At 36.2% G+C, this 23,454-nt stretch overlaps 1 protein-coding gene across 4 annotated transcripts in view; it reads right to left on the reverse strand.

The window, feature by feature from the left end:
- Nucleotides 1-23,454, reverse strand: part of PLCL1 (phospholipase C like 1 (inactive)) — a 367,382-nt gene that overhangs the window by 74,620 nt on the left and 269,308 nt on the right. For 3 of the 4 annotated variants that reach the window (XM_086347364.1, XM_086347395.1, XM_086347385.1), the window contains one exon: nt 710-3,184. In XM_086347364.1, the coding sequence (XP_086203490.1) occupies nt 710-3,184 (2,475 nt within the window). Of the gene's footprint in view, nt 1-709; nt 3,185-17,404; nt 17,451-23,454 lie in introns of all 4 variants that reach the window. The other variant, XM_086347374.1, reaches the window with a different exon arrangement.

The raw sequence follows: 23,454 nt of genomic DNA on the forward strand, positions 1-23,454 counted from the left end.
AATGGCAACCCACTCCAGTGTTGTTGCCTGGAGAATCCCAGGGACAGGGGAGCCTGGTGGGCTGCCGTCTATGGGGTCGCACAGAGTTGGACACCACTGAAGCAACTTAGTAGCAGCAGCAAGGACATTTAGTGTATATATAAAACATTTTGCTACATTGATTCTCTATTAGTTGATTTAGTTCAGACCAGGTTTAACAAAGCATTCACAATTAGAAACATAAAACATATCTGTTTTGCAGAGTTACAAATGTAGGGAAAAAAAACTTATGGTTACAGGGTGGAGTAAGAGGGGAGAGCTAAATTGGAAGATTGGAATTGACTACATACTACTATATATAAAATAGATAACTAATAACAACCTACTAAATAGCACAGGGAACTCTACTCGATACTCTTTGATGGCCTATGTACAAAAAGGATCTAAAAAAGAATAGATATACATATATTTATAACTGATTCACTTTGCTATACATCTGAATCTAAAACAACATTGTAAATCAACTATACTCCAAGAAAGGTTTTTTTTAAATATATGTTTTATCACAGGCAATACTGAACTTAATTCAGAGTACATGGGTTTATACACCCTCTGTGATAATTTTTTGAGGAATCAGATCATTAGTAAAAACACAATGTTCAACGTTCACTGGTGAGAGAAAGATCAGAAGAAGGAGGGGTAGGGAAGAACAGTATGGGACATTTCCTACCTGCATATTTTCTCTCATATCTATGGCTTCTCGTAAGGGATGAACAGCTACCTTAAAGATGTCATCTATGTTTTTAAGACCAATATTCCTGAGCATGGTACACTCCCGAACTTTCTTCCCCATTCTCACTGAAAGGCTGCGCTTCTGTGGTTTTCCTCCTCCACTTCTATTAGTTATTGCTATGTGGACAAAAAGAGTTACATGCTCCATGATGTCACCCACAAAGGAACGGAGGGGAACATGCCGATATCCAGGCTGCAAGCATTCAAACGGTATTGTATATTGCCCTATAAACTCATCCCCAATGTAGTCATCATCCAGAACCACAAAACGGATCATGGCCAGTTCAGGCAGGTTCACTTGAAACTCAAATGTCTCATCAAAAATAGGATTATCACTGTTTTGTTGTACAGTTTTAGTTCTTTGTTCTGAACAGTCCGCTGGAATTCCATGTATCTCTATACACACATAGGGATCTATGACATCCCCTTTGGCACAAGCTCCCTTGGGCTTTGGGAAGTTCTGACCACTGATAATCTTAATATGAAGCACTAGAGGAGACACCCCAGGTACAATGCCCTTTGTGTTTGCACTGAAGTAAGAAACTTCATCTCGCATGATGGACGGCCTTAGAACGTAACCACAGCCTCCATTCTGAAGAAACCAGCCAGTGTGGAGGTCCATCATTGGACCTGGAGTCTGAAAATTCATTGCCACAATCTGACAGCCACAATTCCAAAAGTCCTGTGGATTCAGGTTACTGGAATCAATTCTCATGGCGCTTGGATAGATTCGTGATAAGAACTTCTTATTATAATTTACAAAATCCTCTGGGTATTCATTTGCAATTCGGCTGGCCTCTGTTTCACTAAATGAACAAATTTCCCAATAGTTTTGGCTTTTCATAGATAATTCAAAATCCCTGTACTGAACAGATTTACAGATAGATACCAAGTCAGAGAGCTCCCTACACAGCAAGATCTGTTTCTGCTCACCATTGTAATCTACTGACATCCTTCGAGACATTTCGGCTTCTTCATCTTCATCTGTAACTTCTCCTTCTAAAACATCTGTATCAGAAGGCAATTTCTTTCCTTTCACAATGATCATTCTTTTTAATTTTTCTGGTGATGGGAGGTAGGATTCTGACAGCAAAGGTGCTTCAGTATAGAGTTTACTGCCAAAGACCTTTTTCATCTGCTGGACCATTACCTTCTGCTGTGGTAGGGAGCAGTGATTCCCCAAACAAAGAATGAGTGGGTATTCAGAAGCCACAAAGGCAAATTTATTTATCACCTCTATGACACTTCGAAAGGAAAGGTGTGTTGTCATGTTGTTTCGATTACAAAGGATCGGTTCGTTGTCTGAGCCATCATTTACATCAAGTTCAATGCTGCGACAGCCCATTTTCAAAGCTCTAACATACCCATTAATATCAGCTGGTCCTCTGAACTGGTCTTCAATGAGATAGGTGTTGTGAGAGGCATTGATGTAATAGTGAGATAAAGGCTGGGTCATGTCTTGGGCAACCTTACTTTGTTCAGGATCAAAAATGTTACATTCTGATGACAACAAATACTGGGTAAAGCCATCAATTGCAAGAAACCCTTTCTGACGTCCTTCTTCAGAAAGTTCATATCTCCGAATAATGTCTAAGCACATGTCCTCAGTGATATGGGTGACTCCTTGCTCAGCTTCCAAAAAAAGCATGAGATCATTGGCATCCAAGTATTCTTTGTTTTTTGATATCTGCACAAGTAAGAAATACACTTCCGGCCTGGTGCAAAGTTCACAAAAAGCTTCGCAAAACTCCTCTTCCGTCACTCGAGTTGTCAGTTTTTCTTTGCTCTTCTGGATTTCTTTAAATTTTAGCCTAATCTTGGACTCCTTCAGGGTAGGGTTGAGTTGTTTTATTAACTCTACAGAGGTGTCTTCCAACATAATCCCATTCCCATCGATATCTGCTGCTTCAAACACTGTCTTCAACCACATGAACCTTGGTGTGTTCTGGTTGCCCTCCATAAAATCGAGGGGTTGCTTACTTCGAGAAACCAGATACCGCAATCCTGACACCCAGATGTTTGCTACGTCCGCTGAATTGGCCACTAAGTCCAGAGACTCGTAGTTTTCCCCGTGGAGTATGGAAAAGGCACAATCCTCACAAATCTGATCAGCAAGGCCATTGTTTCTAAATGTTTCCGTGTTTTTCCCCAGTCGGATCTCTTTTATGGCAGAAATATCAAGCTTAGCTTTCTCGAGGTCTTTCTTGGAAGGTTCCCAGCGAAGAGCCTGCAGGTCTGTGTCCAGAGTGAAGAACCGGTTGTAAATGCGCGAATTCGGCCGCACTTTCTTCAGTTCACAGCCAGCCTGCATGAAAGTGATGCAGTCGCTTGCGCTGCTGATTTTCTTTTCCGACGGCATGCTGCTGAAAGACACGGTTTTCTTTCTTCCACCACATTTTTGGTTTGCAGGATCCTGTAAAACAATTTGAAAATAATGAATCAATTTACTTTACAAAATAAACAAATTCGGTAACACTCTATGAACGCCTCAGATTCCATTCAGATATTATGATTATTTGGACAAAAGCTAGCCTAAACTTTACTTTTGTATTGTTTCAGAAAGAAGAAATTTCCCCCAAAATTGTGTATATTAGGTTCAGGAAAAACCCATTTTTTCAATGCCTGTGTGTTCTTTGAAATGAAATTAACTACAAATCACTCTTATTTGTTCGTTAAAGCAGATTTCCTAAGATCCTCTACTTGTTGGTACTTAAATAACCTTGCTCAGTCCCTACAGATATATGAAACAAATAAAGCTAAATTTCCTTAAAAAGTTGTCTTCATTTACACTTTGTTACAGTTTAATTTTTATACTTAAAATTAGTTCAAATAAAAAATTTTTTACCTTACCATACATTACATCAAAAAGTCCTTACAATATAGCTTAACAACAACAAAAAAAAATCACATTTTTTTCCTCAAACTATTTTAAAGAATAAAGGCATCTTGAAAGTCAGATTCAGAATGAACAGTAAACAATAACTCTCACTTGAGCAATCTTTCAATAACATTATAATAGAGTAAATGATTTAAATGAACATTATGATAGAATTGCTATATGATTTGGCAATCCCACTCCTGGGTATATATCCAAAGAAAACTATAATTCAAAATGATACATGCACCCCAATGGTCAGAGTAGCATCATTTACAACAGCCAAGATAGAGTAGTAACCCACGTGTCCATAGACAGAGGAATGGATAAAGAAGAGTTGGTATATATAAATATATACACTGGAATACTACTCAGTATTAATAAAATAATGCCATTTGTAGCAACATGCGTAGACCTAGAGATTATCATACTAAGTGAAGTTAAGTCAGAAAGAAAAGACAAATACCATATGATATCACTTATATGTGAAATCTAAAATATGATACAAATGAAGTGTGAAGTGAAAGTGGTTCAGTCATGTCTGACTCTTTGTGACCCCATGGACTATATAGTCCATGGAATTCTCCAGGCCAGAATACTGGAGTGGGTAGCCATTCCCTTCTCCAGGGGATCATCCCAACCCAGGGATCGAACCCAGGTCTCCTGCATTGCAGGTGGATACTTTACCAGTTGAGCCACAAGGGAAGCCCAATACAAATGAACTTACTTACAAAACAGAAACAGACTCACAGACAGAAAACCAACTTCCGGTTACCAAAGGATTAAGGGGATGGGGAGGGATAAATTAGAATTTGGGGATTAGAAGATACAAACTACTATATATAAAATAGATAAACAAAAAGATCCTACTGTATAGCATAGGGAACTATATTCAAACTCCTATAATAAATCACTATGAAAAAGAATATATATTATGTGTTTATATATGTATCTGAATCATTTGCTGTACACCAGAAACTAAGACAACATTATACATCAACTATACTTCAAAAAGAAATAAAAATAAATGAACATTATGAGATTCAGACCTACATTTCAGTATAAGGCTGTTAACAGATACTGCTTAGAACCAAACAGAAATATGAATGACTTCACTAATTTTTGAGGTTCTTCTGTTCCGACCAAAGACTCAAATTAATAATGCTCCCAATCACATTATCAATTCAGACAATTTTCCCAGGAACAAATTTCCCAAAAGGACCTTCGTGCATGTTTATAGTGGCCAATTTTATAAAGCATATCAAAGAGGCAGTGAAGTATAGAGAGCCAAAGGTACAGTCCTTAGGGCAAAAATGACTAGTCTCAAGTTGGTTTTATTCCATTCACTAGTGACCTTGGGTAAGTGACTTAGGCTCTCTGAATCTTAATTTCTGCTTTTAAGTAGGAACTAATGATCATTAAGTATGATAAAGCATTATTGTAAGACTCAAAAGAGAAAATGTTCATGAATATTTTTTGTAAAGTTAACCTTTTTGAAGGGAGAGGAACATTTCCTCATATATCTGGTCTCCGTAGGACTGTCATTATGCACCAACCAGGATATTGGTGGTTATCCGGAAGTTGATCCACTCCTGATCTATGAGCATTTAAAACAAATCTTCAATGATAAAATGAAAATGTTTAAAAACAACCATATGATATTACTATTTTAAACATTGAAAAGTGTAGCCAAAGTAGTCTAGGCTATTTCCTTCACTGGCATTCTTTTAAAACATGATAGAATCTCTTCTCTAGGATCTCTTTTAATTGCACTTTTGCCTGTAAGAGTCTCCCTATCTTGTGATTCAGAAAAAGGCAGGATGGTTTATTATTCATTTGACTAAAACTTTGCCTGGAAAAAGGAAACAGAATTTGCTTTAGTTATGGGATGTTGGGAGGATGATTCATTAACTCAAATATATATCTGATCTTTAAGTGACAAAGATATATTAGTCAATTTAGATTAGAAGATATTGTCTCTTGGTGCTCTGGCATTTAAAAACTTACTCCTATTTCTCTATAGAGTTGTTATTTTTAATTATCCCACAGTGGTCAATTTCCTCATTTTTATAATAAAAAACAACCATAAATTTTCAGCTGCTTATACGCAGATGCACTATTAAAACACATTTGAACACATTTAAATTCATCACAGCCCACATGCTCAGAAAAATCAGATGTTTGTATTTTCCCTCACTTTCAAGGCAGGAACCTAATGGTACTGCTGAGATGGGATTAAGCTACCAAGTAAAATACTGAGAGAAGCTGTGAATTGTGATGGTAAGTTAAACTGTGACTCAGCTTTCAAAACTACCATTTCACTAGACCTTTAAGTAATGAGAGATTTCACATTAAAAATTATTTTTATATAAGCATATCATGTTCCAAATAAGATGATTGTCAACAGAGTTATAAAACCTATAATAGTTTGTAACAAGGCCTAAATGGGAAATCAGTGTTCCTCTGAATGTACATCTATAGGTCCTGTACCCTATACATGGTATTATACCATTCTTCCCAATAGTCTAAGCACCACTCTTGGCTTCAGCCATTATTTGTTTATGAGAACAAAACTACTGCTATCAGAAAAGCTTTCTCGTATAAGCCTCTCTTCTTTATGGTGATATCTTCTTATATCAAAATTTTCTCTCCTAGGAAGGTAAGTCTTCAAGAAATAAATGTTTTATATCTACCCTATAAAAGAATCCATCTGCCTCATAATGCTTATTTCTTGCCTTGACCTGTGACTTTTACATAATTATAAAACTTAACCTAAAATGGCTTAAAACTTAGAACTAGTGGAAAAGATATGATGTTAGGTTGTCATCTCACAAAGGACAAAATGCAAAGTTATTACAAGCCTCCAAATGAGAAAATAAATACATATATATATTACATATATTACAGAAAAGAATAAATTATTTATAGCTCTTTAAATATGTTTTATTACACTGAAATGGGGGGAAAATGTTTAAATAAATCAAATTAATAAACCTGTTTCCATAAATTCCCATTGGCATTTGCTCTCTGAATCCAATAAGGCCAGATATGCTGCAAGTTCCTTAACAAAACTCAGCAAACAAAATCATTTTTCATCAGAGCACATTGCTAAGCTCCACAGGGAACTCTGCTCATTTAATGTAAGTACAGTTTTGGGTCTCAATAATGAATTATTTCCATATAATAATTTTTAAAAAGTATACTAAAGCAGTACAAAAATGTGAATGCACACAATGCCATAGAACTGTACATTTTAAAATGGTAAACATGTTATGTTTATTTTATCACAAAAAAAGAGCATATTGAAGCACTGTACAAAAATTTAAGAGTAAAGGAAAATACCCATGTTTTCCTACCTCTGACCTGATTAGCATATTTAAGCAACTAATTGTAATGCAACATATTCTTTCCATTTTTTTTGGTAAGCTGTTAAGAGAATGATGGTTCTTCATTAAAATAAAACAAATTTACAAAACCTTTAAGAATAGCAATCAAAACACCAGTTGTCAAACTGTTACTCGAATTTTGTTTCATAATACAGAAATTCAGCTACATAAATGCAGATACACTAAAGTGACATTCACTTTTCTTTTTTAGTAAAAGAGGGGGAAAAACATTTATTTCTGAATAGTTCTCCTAAGAAAGTCTCCAAATAAAAATTTAATAGACTATAACTAAAAGACAAAGAAAAATATAGGCACATAAACCTTATTTTCACCACAGGAAGCCTCTCTTGTTCCTACAGATAACCTATGAACTATAATCCCATACTAATGATATTCATCCCAGTTTTACAAACTTCCAAGCAAAATTCAGAAAAGGTTTAGTTGATACATGAAACCTTCAAGGGATTGTAGACAATATAATCTAGGACCCAAATAAGCCCCAACAATGGACGCTGGTCCCATTCTTCATTTATTCATTCAACAAACAATCCTTCATGCTAAGGATCAACACATTTAAGAGTTTTTTGGAGCAACTGATAAAGTCTCATTTTTATCTTACACAGATCACTTTAGATGTGCACTTGAAGGATTTGATACAGACAAAACTGAAGATGGTACAGTAGGTGAGTACTACAGCATTAAAGGAAAGAGATGTGATGTCCTGACGTAGATCACTAACAAAAGGAATGGAGGGAAGTGAGAAGTATTGAGAAACAGGAGGTAAAATCAGAAGTTCTTGACTCAATCTAGGATGACTCCTAGGTTTCTGGCTTGAATGAAAGGTGAATGGAAATACTGTTAACACATAGGAAATACAAGGAGAGGTAAAGTTGAAGAGGAAGTAAGTTTACTTTGTGTTATGGTGGATTTCAGATGACCACAGGCCACCTAGGTCAAGAGGCTGGGAAGAGGAGAAGACCTAAAGCAAAAAAGGAAAAAAAAACAGGCTAAGGGGTAAAAGAACCAGGAGCATGAGTCTCACAGAAAAGCAAGCAACAGATTTGAAGGAGCAGGTCTGGAAAATAAGATGTTAAAATGGCTTACTGGATTCAGTCATTAAGATATTCGCTGGTAAATTTAATAAGAGAATGGTTCATGTTGTCTTCAAAATGGTGAGGATGGTGACGGGGTGACAACCAAACTGCAACCTGAAAACAGTTGGAAGCAAAGAGTTCCAGGAAAGAAGAACAGATGCAAAGTTCCATTGGTGGGAAAGAGGATCAGGATAACTATAGTACAATAAGTGAGGGGCAGTGTGGCCACAGATGAGAATGAAAAAGCAGGCAGAGATTGAGAGTAATAAGTCAAGAGAAGGCTACCCTCATATTACTGGTTTTATTGGCTTATATTGGTGACAGTTTAAGAAATGGATTCCAAGGGTAGTGTATGCATTCTATGTACGTATTGTATGTAATGTATACTTATATCTAGAGTGTCCTGTCCAATGGGCCTATGCCCAAATGCACAATCATGCCGGGCAGTTAAGTAGTCTAGAAAAAAATCCAGCCCCCTACACCAGGCCTAACTCTTCACACAGAACTCGAGAGGCAAAGCTGGTGTCCTCGCTACGTCTGTTGCCTTCAAGTTCCAAATAAAGGAAGATTGCAACTGTAGAATCACATCATTCTTTTCACATTAACATATCCAAAGCTATTTTCTCACAGTAAACTCAAACTACTTAATGCAAAGTCACAAACAGGTGACATCACTTCCTTATGATGAGCACCCTGTGACCCACCTAATGTCACTGTGTGGGACAATGAGGTCCTGAGACACACTGCTGAGAAGCGGTTGAAGTCTGACCCAAGGTCTGTGAACCACGGGCTCAGCCTCGTGGTTCTCACTAAGCCTCGTTGCTAAGAAGCTGAATTTTAGTATCCATTAAGAAAGTGTTCATTCTCTACACCATCTTATAATTCAAGAGAATCAACTAAAGGCAATGCGAAGTTATGCATGCACATATCTATCACCAAATTAAGTTTTATGTCTGTATTTAATGTTACATTTCATTTGTAAAAGGTGATTCCTTTAACAAAATGCACTGAAGTCATCCCCTTTAAGAAGACTACTCCACTGTGTATATGTGGTGGTGGTGTTAAGAAATGCACTGAGTTATAGGAAGGCAGTGATCCTCTATACATTTTTTTAATGACACATCTTAAATGACTCTCCTAATCTGAAAGCAAAAATGTTGATTTTCTAAAGGCAAAGATGGAATAAAATGTAGAAAGAGTCCATTTCAGTGTGGGTTCTTAGTACCTTTTATTTGTTTTGTTGAACAGAGGAAGCTTTCTGTTGTGCTATATCTCACTGCCATCATTCACTCATTAGAATTCATTATGACATGACTCTAAGTAAAAGTGATTATCTCAGGCTCTACTGATGGCAAGGTTTCTACCCAGTTAGGGCTTTTCTATAGATATGATGCTCATTATGCATGTTCCATGAATTAGTTGAAAATACAGTACTCATTTTCGCAAAGATTAACTGAGCACCTACTTACTATGTGCTAGCACCATCCCAGTGATTAGTTCTTTAAAATGTATTAATCCCAACACTAATGGCACCTTGAATAAATGCTCTCTTTCCATCATACTTTTAAAGTATAGCTTTTATAACTGATGAAATTTGTAAGTAGAATAATGACAACATCATCAAATGTAATAAGTCAAACAAAACATGTAACAAATGCTTTTAAATAAATAAAAACAGCTTTAAACAACATTGAGGATGTTTGAGAACCAAGACCATGAAGCGGCATAAGAGCTGATGAGGCAGTATTTAAAAGGAAGTACCAGTAATTAAGTATACTTAAATTATATCTTTATCACTAGGGCATTTATTGAGATATTTAAAACTGGACAAGAAAAAAACTAAGCTTTAAATTGTTCAAAATCTATAAAAGTCTTAGGTAAAATAGTTTTTAAAATCACTGCCATTTTACAAGAAAACAAATACAACTTTCACATGGAGCTACACTATAACTTCATGCCATGGGGAAAGTCTTAAATAACACAACCCTACCTGTGACTCCATTATTCCGAGAAAGACCTGGCCATTAACTGTGCGGCTTGTAAGAGTTTGCTGCAGGAACCCAGAAGATGGCATCGGTGGGTTTAGTCACACCAAAGCCCTGTTGCCATGTTCTCATAGTAACTGCTAATAGACTGCAAAGCACTTTATCAACCGCAATAGTACTGGATTTTTAATAGGCTAACATTTTTATAATGCCTCCTAAAATAACTGGAGCAGCAGAAGCAAGATTATAGAGTCATATTCTATTAGTTTCATTTTGAGAAAAGAGGCTTCCTTACTCTCTAGACCATTCTGTAGACCATCTCTAGACTAAAAATGCTTTGGTTTGAAATTTTCAACAAAATTAGGAAGAAATCAACTCAAAGAAATGGTAAGAATAACAGTAAATAATACCAAAATATCCTTTTCAGCCGACTCAATGGATATGAGTCTGAGAAACTCCGGGAGACAGTGAAGGACAGAGAAACCTGGTACGCTGTCCAGTCCATGTGTGCTGCGTGTTCAGTCGTGTCCAACTCTGTGACCCTGTAGATGATAGCCCGCCATTCCTCTGTCCATGGGATTCTCCAGGCAAGAATACTGGAGTGGGTTGCCATGCAGGAGATCTTCCCAAACCAGGGATCAAACCTGCGTCTCTTGCATGTCCTACATTAGCAGGCAGATTCTTTACCACTGCGTCACTTGGGAAACCCAAGCAGTATAGTCCATGGTGCCACAAAAAGTCACACATGATTTAGTAACTGAACAACAACAATCCTTTCCAGATCACAACTTCAAGAACACTATAACCTGATTTATATATTTTAAATATTATGTATGATGTTTGTTCAACAACAGTGGACTAAAGATGAATTACCTCTTCTTGAACTTTATTCTATATACCTTCATCTCTGTGATTCATTCAAGAGGCAAAATTATAAACCTAATTAAAAATCTCTGACTTTTCATTGCAGATCAATGCACATAGATTAAATCAAAGATTATTCACCTGTTTGGAATTATTTTTTCACTTGTACAGAAATTAAACCCATATGGGTGAGGAGATATGGCTGCAGGTCAATAAAGGCTGGAAGCCTATGTCTCTAGATGTCCGATCATTCTATTATTCCATTGATTCCTGTCATCTCTGTTTCCCCCACAGAATAAGGGCACAAACCCTGTGATTATTTATTATCAAACCTCACTACCTGATGGACTTTCTATTTTCAACTCTTATTTCCCTGCAAGGACACAAGTATAGATGTTCCTGTATAGTGTAAACTGCCTTCATGGGAAAGGCCTTGTTTCTCACTTAAATCTTGCCAATCTCCTCTTGCATCCTTTACAATCCACTACTTCACATATAGTTACAAGGTACATCAATGATCCCATTTTTCTAGTAAAAAACATGACTGTTTTCACATAACCTCTATCAGGAGTTGGGGGGGCGGGCAGGGTGTCTTGCCCTCAAAATGATTAAAAAAAAAAAAAAAAAACTTGACTGTTTTGAACTAATCCAACTGCTACATGAAGTATATGTTTTTGCTTATTATAAGTACCAGGGGACTTTGTTACCCTACTGTGTCTTGGCAGCACCCATAAGAATGAAATGAAGGGGACACCAATAAAGGTCATCTGACAATTATTCAATGGCTTCTGAAGAAGGACATGCTGCTACCAATCCTATTCCTCTAAGACAGATGTCCACCTCACACTCAAACACTACATTTAAAATTCATTGGTAGCCTGTGCAACTCTCAACAGAGGTGCCAAGAACCAAGTGGGCCTGGAGACCGAGATAGGATTCTGTCCTTCCTCACGAGACTCCCTACACAGCAGGCCCAGGAATCCTGGCTGAACTTATGCCAGAGCCAACTCCATTGTTTCTGGTATGAGGATTAATCAGAGGTGCTCTTTAGAGAAGGCAGCATGTCATGGTCCCTATAATAAGAAAGTCTGTAATGAAGAATATGTAAAATATGGTTTTAACAACTATATTGCTAACACATCTCTTTCAGGGTCCTATTGCAGGGATCAAATATTGGGTTGGCCAAAAGGCTCGTTCAGGTTTTTCTGTAACATCTTACAGAAAAACCCAAATGAACCTTTTCACCAACCCAAAAGAATGCCCTAATTATTTCATAGGTATAACCATATATTGATGCTTAATTCGGGCATCCATCAAGAAATTGATATTTAATTCAGTTCAGTTCAGTCGCTCGGTTGTGTCCAACTCTTTGCAACCCCATGAATTGCAGCACGCCAGGCCTCCCTGTCCATCACCATCTCCCAGAGTTCACTCAAACTCACGTCCATCAAGTCGGTGACACCGTCCAGCCATCTCATCCTCTGTCATCCCCTTCTCCTCCTGCCCCCAATCCCTCCCAGCATCTGAGTCTTTTCCAATGAGTCAACTCTTCCCATGAGGTGGCCAAAGTACCGGAGTTTCAGCTTTAGCATCATTCCTACCAAAGAACATCCAGGGCTGATCTCCTTTAGAATAGACTGGTTGGATCTCCTTGCAGTCCAAGGGACTCTCAAGAGTCTTCTCCAGCACCACAGTTCAAAAGCATCAATTCTTTGGCACTCAGCTTTCTTCACAATCCAACTCTCACATCCATACATGACCACTGGAAAAACCATAGCCTTGACTAGAAGGACCTTTGTTGGCAAAGTAATATATCTGCTTTTCAATATGCTATCTAGGTTGGTCATAACTTTCCTTCCAAGGAGTAAGCGTCTTTTACTTTCATGGCTGCAGTCACCATCTGTAGTGATTTTGGAGCCCCCAAAAATAAAGTCTGACACTGTTTCCACTGTTTCCCCATCTATTTCCCATGAAGTGATGGGACCAGATGTCATGATCTTCGTTTTCTGAATGTTGAGCTTTAAGCCAACTTTTTCACTCCTCTTTCACTTTCATCAAGAGGCTTTTTAGTTCCTCTTCACTTTCTGCCATAAGGGTGGTGTCATCTGCATATCTGAGGTTATTGATATTTCTCCCAGCAATCTTGATTCCAGCTTGTGCTTCTTCCAGGAGAGGCATTAAAATCTATGCATAATTTTGTTTTTTCATTCCAAACTAATGTTGCATATACTTAAACTAAATTTTCTGAAAAATTAAAATTCAATAGGAATGGAACATTATTAAGTTCATTTCAAAAATGTTGCTGAAAAAAATTCCCATTTTCCTTTGTGTGCTAAACAACCAGCTCACAGAATAGTTTCTGCTTCATTTTGACTTTTCAATTTTTAATGGTAATATTTACCATCAAATATGAGACACTATTATATTATTTACATTGATTTCAGTCAATGTGGAATTTAAACATAGTCTCCAGTCATCCAAATCTGAATAAAACAAATTTAAAACTGAAAAGGAAATACCCAATATGTTTCAATACTATGTGAGTTCTACCATTTGTTACCATAGGGTGTTATTGGAGCTGAGTTTCAGAAACAGATGTGATTTTTAAAAATAAAATCATGTAAAACTTGAAATTTGCTAGGAGAGTAGATCTTAACAGTTCTCATCACAAGAAAAACAAATTTTAAATATGCACAGTGATAGATGTTAACTAAACTTATTCTGGTAATCATTTCACAACATATACATACATCAAATCATTATGTTGCACATCCAAAACCAATACAATGAATTTATCAATTAAATCTCAATTTAAAACAGAATCTCATTCAGAGCTATATTAGCTTAAGTGGAAATAAGGTTATAGTCAGCCTTGCTTCAGAGCATAAAGTTGAATTGATGAAATAGAATTTGAAAAATGATCATATTCCAAGAATTCATGATTTTTCTGTGCAACATTTGATAAGAACAGATTTAAGACTTTATGCATCATTTATAAATTTCAATTGGGCTAAATATACAATACATAGCTACTAGTGGCATGTTTTAGAGGTAGATAAGTGCCATTGGACTATATAGAAATAAACATGTTTAGGTTTCTCATTAAGAGAAAAATATCTTACAAGAGATTTAAAAACAATAAATTTACTTTATGAAACATTTTCTAAATGTGTGTGACTCTGAACATAAAGATTAAATGTCAATATAACAGCAAAATTCTATTCAAAGCTAAAATACAATTCATTTATAGTCTAAATCCATTTTTCTCTACACGTGGAGAAGTCTAGCCTTCATTTAATAAATAAATGTATATCAACAAATGGGCCATTCTTGCATTTGCATTAAGTTTTATAGGTTCTAAAATTTATACTTAAGTTATTTTAAAATTTCCTAGTTGAATATTTCTTCTGTAATAGATTCTGAAGTGCAATCTCTAAACTTTCTATAAGGCAGATTCCTGAACCACATATAAAATAGACCTAATGCAATGTAAAAATGCATCCTTAATATTTTTCTCTTATGATAATAATGAAATATGTGAACTTGACTTGAACATCAAGATGAACTGATTAAAGGTTTCAAGTTTTATCCATAACTTCTGAATGGGTTAGTAGCATCTAATACTTTAATCCTTATTGTATTACCTTGGTTTAACTGAACATTAGCATCTGTCCATGTGCAACACACAGACGGCAGATCTCAGAGAATGTATATTTTCAGCACAGAGACTCCTTTAGGGTGAAGGCTCCCTGATACCCAGTGAAGGCTCCATAGTCAAAACAAAAACAAATCTATTGTCTTAATTTAGAAAAATGTAAAAAGAAACTATATAGGGACAGTTTTTATTTGAGATAATAAAATTCAAAGTCCTAAAAATTCAAATACCTTACTTATAGAAATTACTGTATTCTCCCCAAAGCATTGGATTGGGGACTAACTGATTTTAGTTACCATCACCACCTACTTTCATGACTTTATGACAGGCAAAAAGTTCGATATCTGTTGTTTTTATTTATTAGAATAATGTAATAATTTCTGGTCTAACTCATAGAGTTATCTCAAGGATCAAAGGAAATAAAGCATGCTAAATTCCTCTGAAAAACATAAAACTCCAAAGGAGTAAATTATAGATCCATCTTACTTATGAATAAAGTAAAATATAGCAATATTTTAAAAAGTAATCAAGTTTTTAAAAAATCAGGTTTATTACAGAAATATAAGAATGTATCAGCACTAAGAAAGCCATCAATGTAATCCAGTAAATAAATAAGCTAAAAGAGAAAAACAATATGATCCTACCTATAAATTCCTCCAAGGTAATACAATATTAATTCCAAAGAAAACACTCAGTAAACTGAAAAAGAAGGTAACTTCCTTTACATGATCAAAATCCTATTTCAGAATCCTAAAGGAAAGGTCATACCAACTGGTAAAGATTTAGAAGAATTCTCATTAAAATTTTAAAAGTAACAAAACAAAAGGCTAATATTTATTCTACATTTTAACATGACTCTGGGTACTTCGATCAAAGCATAAAACAAGCATAAGAAATTAAGCATAATATATGATAAATGAAGTGAAAGATCATTACTAGTCACAGAGGTGATAATTATTTACCTAGAAAATTCAGAAGAATCAACTGAAAATTATTAGAAATAATAAAAGAGATGGTGGCAAAATAAAGTATAAATATAAAAAATTAATAGCTTTCTTATACAACACTTTGCTTCTAAATGTAATGGCAGGGATGAGTAGAAGTGAGAGAAACCCATTCAAATTAACAACAGATATTGTAAACAAGCCAAGAATAAATTTAACGAGATACATGTAAAAATTATGCATAAAATTTTATTTCATATAAAGTTGAAAAAGAGGATCAAATAAATGAAAACATTAAAAAATTACTGGAAAGATAATGTTGGTAAAATTCAAGTGGTATACTAATTAGTAGATAAATACAATAAAATTCTAATGAAAAGTCCAGTGGAATTGTTTCAAGGGGTAGGGTGGAAGTGGCATTTAAAATAACAAAGGAAATAATATATTAGTCAAGTATTAGTGTTGAAAAATTCACTATTCATTTGAACAAAAATATAAGTAAATTTCTCTTTCATGCCAGACCTAATAATTATTTTAGATGGATTAAAGATACAATAGGGTTTAGAAGTACTAGAAAAGATGTAATCGTATATTTCTATAGTTTGGGGTGGGGAAGATCTCTTCTTAAATAAATCAAGGCCACACAAGACACAGAAGAAAAGACTGGTAGGTGTGAGCACAAAAAAGCTTAAAACTGTATCCAGTTTTTTTTTAATTCTCAAACTGAAAAATATTTGATATATGTTTCTTAATTTATAAAATTTGCTCACAAACTAATTTTGGAAAAGATAAATTCACAAAATTATACAACTGTTTCAAAATTAAGGAAAAGATGCTCAAACACAAATACTTGATACACAAATAAATTTATTAATTTGCATACCAGATTATTATAGGTTAAAAAAGATGTCAGGTTATAGAGAAAAGGGAATTTTTGTATAATGTTAGATTAGTATAAAATGGACCAATTTTTCCAGAAGGCAATGTGATAAATGTTTTAAAATGTTAAAGATGTGTCTACTTTGATCTAGCAATATCACTTTTGAGACTTTATCTTAAGGAAATATTTGAACAAAGAGGCAAAGATTTAAGTACATGGAAATTCAATGCTACTCTGTGAATAATATTAAGGAAATTAGAAATAAACTAATAAACTGAACACTCATTCCTAGTAAGGACTGGCAAAATAAATTATAACACATTCATGCAAAAAGATTCTATGTAGTTCTTATAAAGGTGACATAGATCCATAAATCTTAAAAGGGATAATCTGTGTGTGGATGTGTGTGTATGTGTCCTTAAAAAATAAATAATATAAAACAGTACATATATTATGAGATCACATCACTAACATATAACAAATCTGAAAGGCTCTATTCCAAGTGGTAATATTGGTTATCTCTAGGGGAAATGAAGGAGAATTATGAAAATAGTTTTCTCTGTTTTGTTCAAATTATTCACAATTAACATATATTAGCATACAGTATTAAAAAAATATTAAAGATGTTTCCATAGCATTGGGTTCCCTGGTAGCTCAGCTGGTAAAGAATCTACCTGCAGTGCGGGAGACCTGGGTTTGATCCCTGGGTTGGGAAGATCCCCTGGAGGAGGGCATGACAACCCACTCCAATATTCTTGCATGGAGAATCCCCATGGACAGACAGAGCAGCCTGTGGGGCTACAGTCCACAGGGTCACATAAAGACATGACTGAGCAACTAAGCACACATAGTCCTATAATTACCTCATTAATTATCAGAAAGTTGTACTTTGTAGAGATAATGATATATATCTATAAAGAGTTAACTTGAGGCATAATAAAGTGCATTACCTTATTTTTAGGACTTCCCTGGTAGCTCAGTTGGTAAAGAATCCACCTGCAATACAGGAGAACCCAGTTTGATTCCTGGGTCAGAAAGTTCCCCTGGAGAAGCAATAGGCTACCCACTTCAGTATTCTTGGGTTTCCCTGGTGGCTCAGATGGTAAAGAATCTGCCTGCAATGCAGGAGACCTGGGTTTGATCCCTGGGTTGGGAAGATCCCCTGCTAGAGGGCATGGCAACACACTCAAGTATTCTTGCCTGGAGAATCCTCATGGACAAAGGAGCCTGCCGGGCTACAGCCCATGGGGTCACAAAGAGTCAGAGATGGCTGAGCGACTAAGCACACACACACACACACACACCTTACATTTATGAAAATAATTATACCAATATTATTTTAGTTAATATAAAACTTAATATATTTATTATTCTTAGGATTGGCCAATGTGTTTCTATAACAGCATGACAAAACATCCCCTAAATATGATAAATCTTTGATTTGGAAATTATTTTAGAATCTTACACTTTAGAACTACTGACTTTAATTCATGTATGAATGTGGAGTTGAACCATAAGAAAGCTGAGCACCGAAGAAGTGATGCTTTAGAACTGTGGTGTTGGAGAAGATTCTTGAAAGTCCCTTGGACTGCAAAGAGCTCAAACCAGACAATCTTAAAGGAAATCAGTCCTAAATATTCACCGGAAGGACTGATGCTGAAGCTGAAGCTCCAATACTTTGGCTACCTGATGCGAAGAACTGACTTATTGGAAATGACCCTGTTGCTGGGAGATTGAAGGCAGAAGGAAAAGGGGATGACAGAAGATGAGATGGTTGGATGGCATCACCGACTCGATGAACATGAGTTTGAGCAAACTCTGGGAATTGGTGATGGACAGGGAGGCCTGGTGTGCTGCAGTCCATGGGATCGCAAAGAGTCAGACACGACTAAGTGACTGAACTGACTTTAATTAGCCTTGGTGAAAGCAGTGTTCAAAGCACAATGCAATATTACAGCGTATCTGTAAAATTAACCTCATTAGTACTTAAACAATCAATTTAATGAAAATGTGTAGTATATCTCCTTTTGAATCAGACTTTTGCTACCTTTGAGAATAAATATAAGTAGATGAATGTTCCCAGAGGAAGAAAAGGAGATTAAACTGAGATTTCCTGACTAGTTGTTTAAATCAATTGATTTCAATTAAATGCACACCACTGATAATGAGATTCAAATCTGCTGTATTAAATTAGGAATTAAATATGCTTCAGAGAAATTGGAATCACTAAGAATTCCATGTAGGTTACAAGAAGTTTAATCTTTCAGAGAACACATCCTTTTCAATAATTTTCATTAAATACAAAGTGTAGCCCTACAAGTTCTCTTGTAGCTTTGACCTAATCCTCTATTTTCACATCTAGATATGCTTTTCAAACTTGCCTTTGTGTTTTATACTCAACGCATTCGCTCTCCTTTTTTTTTCTTCTTTGGAAGACATAGTACACAAAAGTATCTTTTATTGTTTCCTAATCCATACTTCCAGTAATCATGTATGGATGTGAGAGTTGGACTATAAAGAGAGCTGAGCGCCAAAGAATTGATGCTTTTGAACTGTGGTGTTGGAGAAGACTCTTAAGAGTCTCTTGGACTGCAAAGAGATCAAACCAGTCCATCCTAAAGGAAATCAGTCTTGAATGTTCATTGGAAGGACTGATGCTGAAGATGAAACTCCAATACTTTGGCCACCTGATGTGAAGAACTGATTCATTGGAAAAGACCCTGCTGCTGGGAAAGATTGAAGGCAGAAGAAGAGGACGACAGAGGATGAGATGGCTGGATGGCGTCACCGACTTCATGGACATGAGTTGAGTAAGCTCCGGGAGTTGGTGATGGACAGGGAAGCCTGGCATGCTGCAGTCCATGGGGTCACAAAGAGTCAGACATGAGTGACCGACCGAACTGAATCCATATTTCTTTATTGCTTTAATTATAGCAAGAGTCCCTTCTTTAATATAGGTTTCTTATCTAAACTCAACTGACCCAAATTCACAAAGTTGTTTCTGTACATCTTTGCCACTTAAAACACTCTACTGTAACTACACTTAACTTCCTACATTTACCTTGTGAATCTTAGGAAATTCAGCTAATGAACCTAATAGTCTAACTTGAATGCTACCTAAAATAGCAAATATTTCTCTGAATCATTTTTACACTTTCAAGAAAAATAGTATTTGTCAATATGTTAAAATACACTACATCTGCTCAATAACCACCAGGATGGTTGCCGCATAAGAATATAATCTGCAGTATGAGAATATAATCATAAGAAACAGCGAGCAATGTAACTAGGATAAAAATGCTCTCATCCCATGTAAATGTGAGCCAGTTTCAGTTGAAATACAAACAGTCAATTATGGTGCATATTCCTAAGCATTGTCTCACTGTTTTAAGAAACTGCCAGGTGGCTTGCTTTCTTGGCACTGAGAGAAGTTTACAAAACCCTATGAAATTTGAAATAGTTAGACTTGTTCATCTTAGCAGTTTTAAAAATGGGATGAACATCACAGCCTTTTACAGGACTGTAAATTAGCACATACTGATCTCTAGGCTATCAATTTCTCTGAACACAAAGATATTAAAACACAATTTGAATTGTGTGGGGTTTTTGTTGTTGTTATATAAGGTCATTAGTTTTACTAAAAAGCTTTGCATTCCCATTTGTTGATGAAACTGACTGGCACACCGGATGAGATTTTATCACAAGGAGAGTGAATCCCATGGTGAAGAAATAAAAGAAAAATATTCACATTACAGATTCTTCTTTAGTACTTAATCATAAAAGGATCATGGGCAGCATGGATTCCAAGTCATGCTGGGTCAGTTAAATTAAATTTGTTTCAAAATAATGCTTCATCTCTTAGATCTCATTTATATTGCCAGTAAAAAGAAAATTAAAGTCACGTATTACTATAAAACTGGCAGAATGACAGGGAAATAAAATAATTAATGAAGCCATTTATAATCTATAACCCTTTTCTTAAAACAGCATTTCAACTAAACACTTCACAATGAAAAGGCATAGTAATTTACAAATAGTTTAGAGATTAATCTCTAATCTCTTTAGAAAAAGGGACTTGACGCACAGCATATTTAAAGTTAATTAGTATTGCTATCAGGAAAGCTTGTAAAGAATTAAAAAGTAAATCCACAATGAATTCACTACATTTACTTTCATAATATTATTTCTAGGTGATTTCTTAATAGTAATTTTATATATTGAATGACAGTAACAGCTAGCCCTACCTATGAGAGTGACTAAGTTCATTATTCTCCAAGTAAAACCACTTTATGTTTATAAATGAAAATCAAAATAAAGAGTATAAGAGCATCTCACATTTTTAAGAAGTTTTATACTTTGCAAAGGGCTTCCACATTTGTCTGCTTATGAAATCGCCACAAGATTTTAAAGGTGAGAAAATCCAAGACACAAAAAGACTGAATGACTTGCAGCTGGCAGAGTGAATGCTAAACCCAGATATTCCTATTCCTGACTGAATTTTTTCCTATAAGCTCACATTACCTCTGCATTTTACTGCTCTACTTTTCTAGTTCCCAGTGTATTTTCTCATCCCTTCACCTTGGTAAGGAATGCAAAATTTACAACTCCAGCTATTTTCTCTCACCCAGTGCTAAATAATGGGAACTGACTGTCATTTTAACTAGTTATCTCCTCCTAACTGTGCTATTTTACTTGGTAAAAACGTCCCTCAAGAAGAAGGACCACAAAAAAAGGATATGTATGGAAAGTAATTTTGCAGTATTTTTAATCCTTTCAAGATAAATTTATGGGGCCTCTGCAGGAGACATAGGAAACTCGGGTTCAATTCCTGGGTCAGGAAGATTCCCTGGAGAAGGAAATAGCAACCCACTTCAGCATTCGTGCCTGGAAAATCCCGTGGACAGAAGAGCCTGGCGGTCACAAAGAGTCGGACATGGCTGAGCATGCACACATTCAGCTTGGTGTCAGGGACTCATTCAAGTGAATAGGTAGGCACTCAGCTTGGAAATAGGTGTACTGTAATGCTACTTGTAGTAGAAAGATATGTTAAAAATAATCAAACAAACATATAATCAAAATTATTTTTTAAATGCCTGAAAGAAAGTAATTTAGGTACAGGGGCTAATTTAGATTGGAGTGGGTTCCTACCATTCCCCTGAGGAACTGACATTTAAACTAGGCAACCGGCCAGACAAATAGTGTGGGAAGAGTATTCTATGCAGAAGAAACAACATGGGAAGATCCTAAAGTAACTAAAGTACTGCAGACCAGTGTAGCAAATGTGTGGTGAGAGAAGGGGAAAAAAATAAAGCTGGGGAAGCAGGCAGAAGGCAAGTCAGATGAGGCTGTGAAAGCCATTTCTGAAAAATCTGGAGTTCATGCCATGTAAATTTTAAGTCAGAAAGGTGAAAGTTCATACATTAAAAATATCTCTAACTGCTGGATAATGAATTTGGGGATATAGAACTATCAAGGAAGCAATCCTTTAGATGGTGATTGCAGGAGATCCAAGTATACTAAGTGGGGTGGGAATGAGAGAGAAGTGGGGTTATTGAGGATTTACTGGAACTGGAATGGAAAATGAGAAAAGGAAGAAGGGGCTACCACAGGTGACCCCCAGATCTCTGGTTTGAGCAATGGGGAGGTTGGAGTAGTTAAGACTAGAGAAGGAGGAGATTTGTGAGTGGTTCTGGAGGTGCTGAGAATAAAGTTGCAAAAAGAGGACTAGACCTCAGGACAGACATATGAGTTCAACATAAATTTGGGAACTGTCAGGTTATTTGTGGTATCTGAAGCCATAGGACTGGGTGAAATAACTTTAAGGGGAAAAGGGCAAAATAAAAAGAGAAGCATATCTAGCACTGACCTTTGGGAAAGTATATTTTGAGATCACTTACAAAGGAGATGGATAATGAAAGCCAAAGCAGTAGGAGGAAGCCAGAAGAGTATGTTGTCATGACAGCCAAGAAAAGAGGACATTCTAAGAAGGAAGGCGTGGTCAGCTGTGGTGAATGCTAGTAAGACGTCTAGTAATGTTGCAGGAAGGGGGACCACTTCCAGGGCCCGAAACTGGGTTTTTATCTAACACTTAGAAATGAATTGTCTGAGGAGACACATGTGCTGACAAAGCAAGAGATTTTATTGGGAAAGGGCACCCGGGTGGAGAGCAGTAGGGTAAGGGAACCCAGGAGAACTGCTCTGCCGCAGGGCTTGGAGTCTAAGGTTTTATGGTGATGGGCTTATTTTCCAGGTGGTCTTTGACGAATCATTATGATTCAGAGTCTTTCCTGGTAGTGCATGCATCGCTCAGCCAAGATGGATGCTAGAGAGAGGGATTCTGGGAAGTGGACAGACACACGGTGTCTCCTTTCAATCTTTCCCGAACTCTTCCGGTTGGTGGTGGCTTATTAGTTCCGTATTCCTTATCAGGATCTCCTGTCATAAAACAACTCATGCAAATGGTTACTATGGTGCCTGGCCAGGGTGGGCAGTTTCAATCAGTGTGCTTCCCCTAACAGTAAGATGGAAAGAGCTGTCCACTGGATTTGATAACATGAATGCTCTTGGTGGTCTTAGAGTGGGCAGTGTCAGCAGAGTGGTGGACCAGTGGATATAGAGAATAGAAAGGAGTAGATTGAAGAATTAATGTGTAGAGAACACAAAGTTTGCCTGAGGAAAGGTGTTGAGAGAAAGAGCAATGGCTGGAAGAGAGATAGGAATCAAAGAGGTTTTTAATTTGTTTTTGCTCTTGTACCAGGGGGGAAAAGAGTAAAATAGAAGATATGTACAATGAGGTGTGCGGAAGATAAATGAGTAGAGGGGCAGAAAGAGATCCAGAGCTCAAGTGGAGGAAATAGCTTTAATAGCAGAAATTATAACAGGAAAGAAAAAGATGAGTGCTGAAATAAGTAGGGGAAAGAAATGAGTGGTGGCAAAATATGAGATGTCCCACTTGGTGCCTCCCAGTTTATCTCTAAAGAATAAGGCAAAGTCATTCACT

The sequence above is a fragment of the Bos grunniens genome, chromosome 2 (genome assembly GCF_055505025.1).
Source record: "Bos grunniens cultivar Pamir isolate PY7600 chromosome 2, Bosgru_T2T1.0, whole genome shotgun sequence".
Lineage (NCBI taxonomy): Eukaryota > Metazoa > Chordata > Mammalia > Artiodactyla > Bovidae > Bos > Bos grunniens.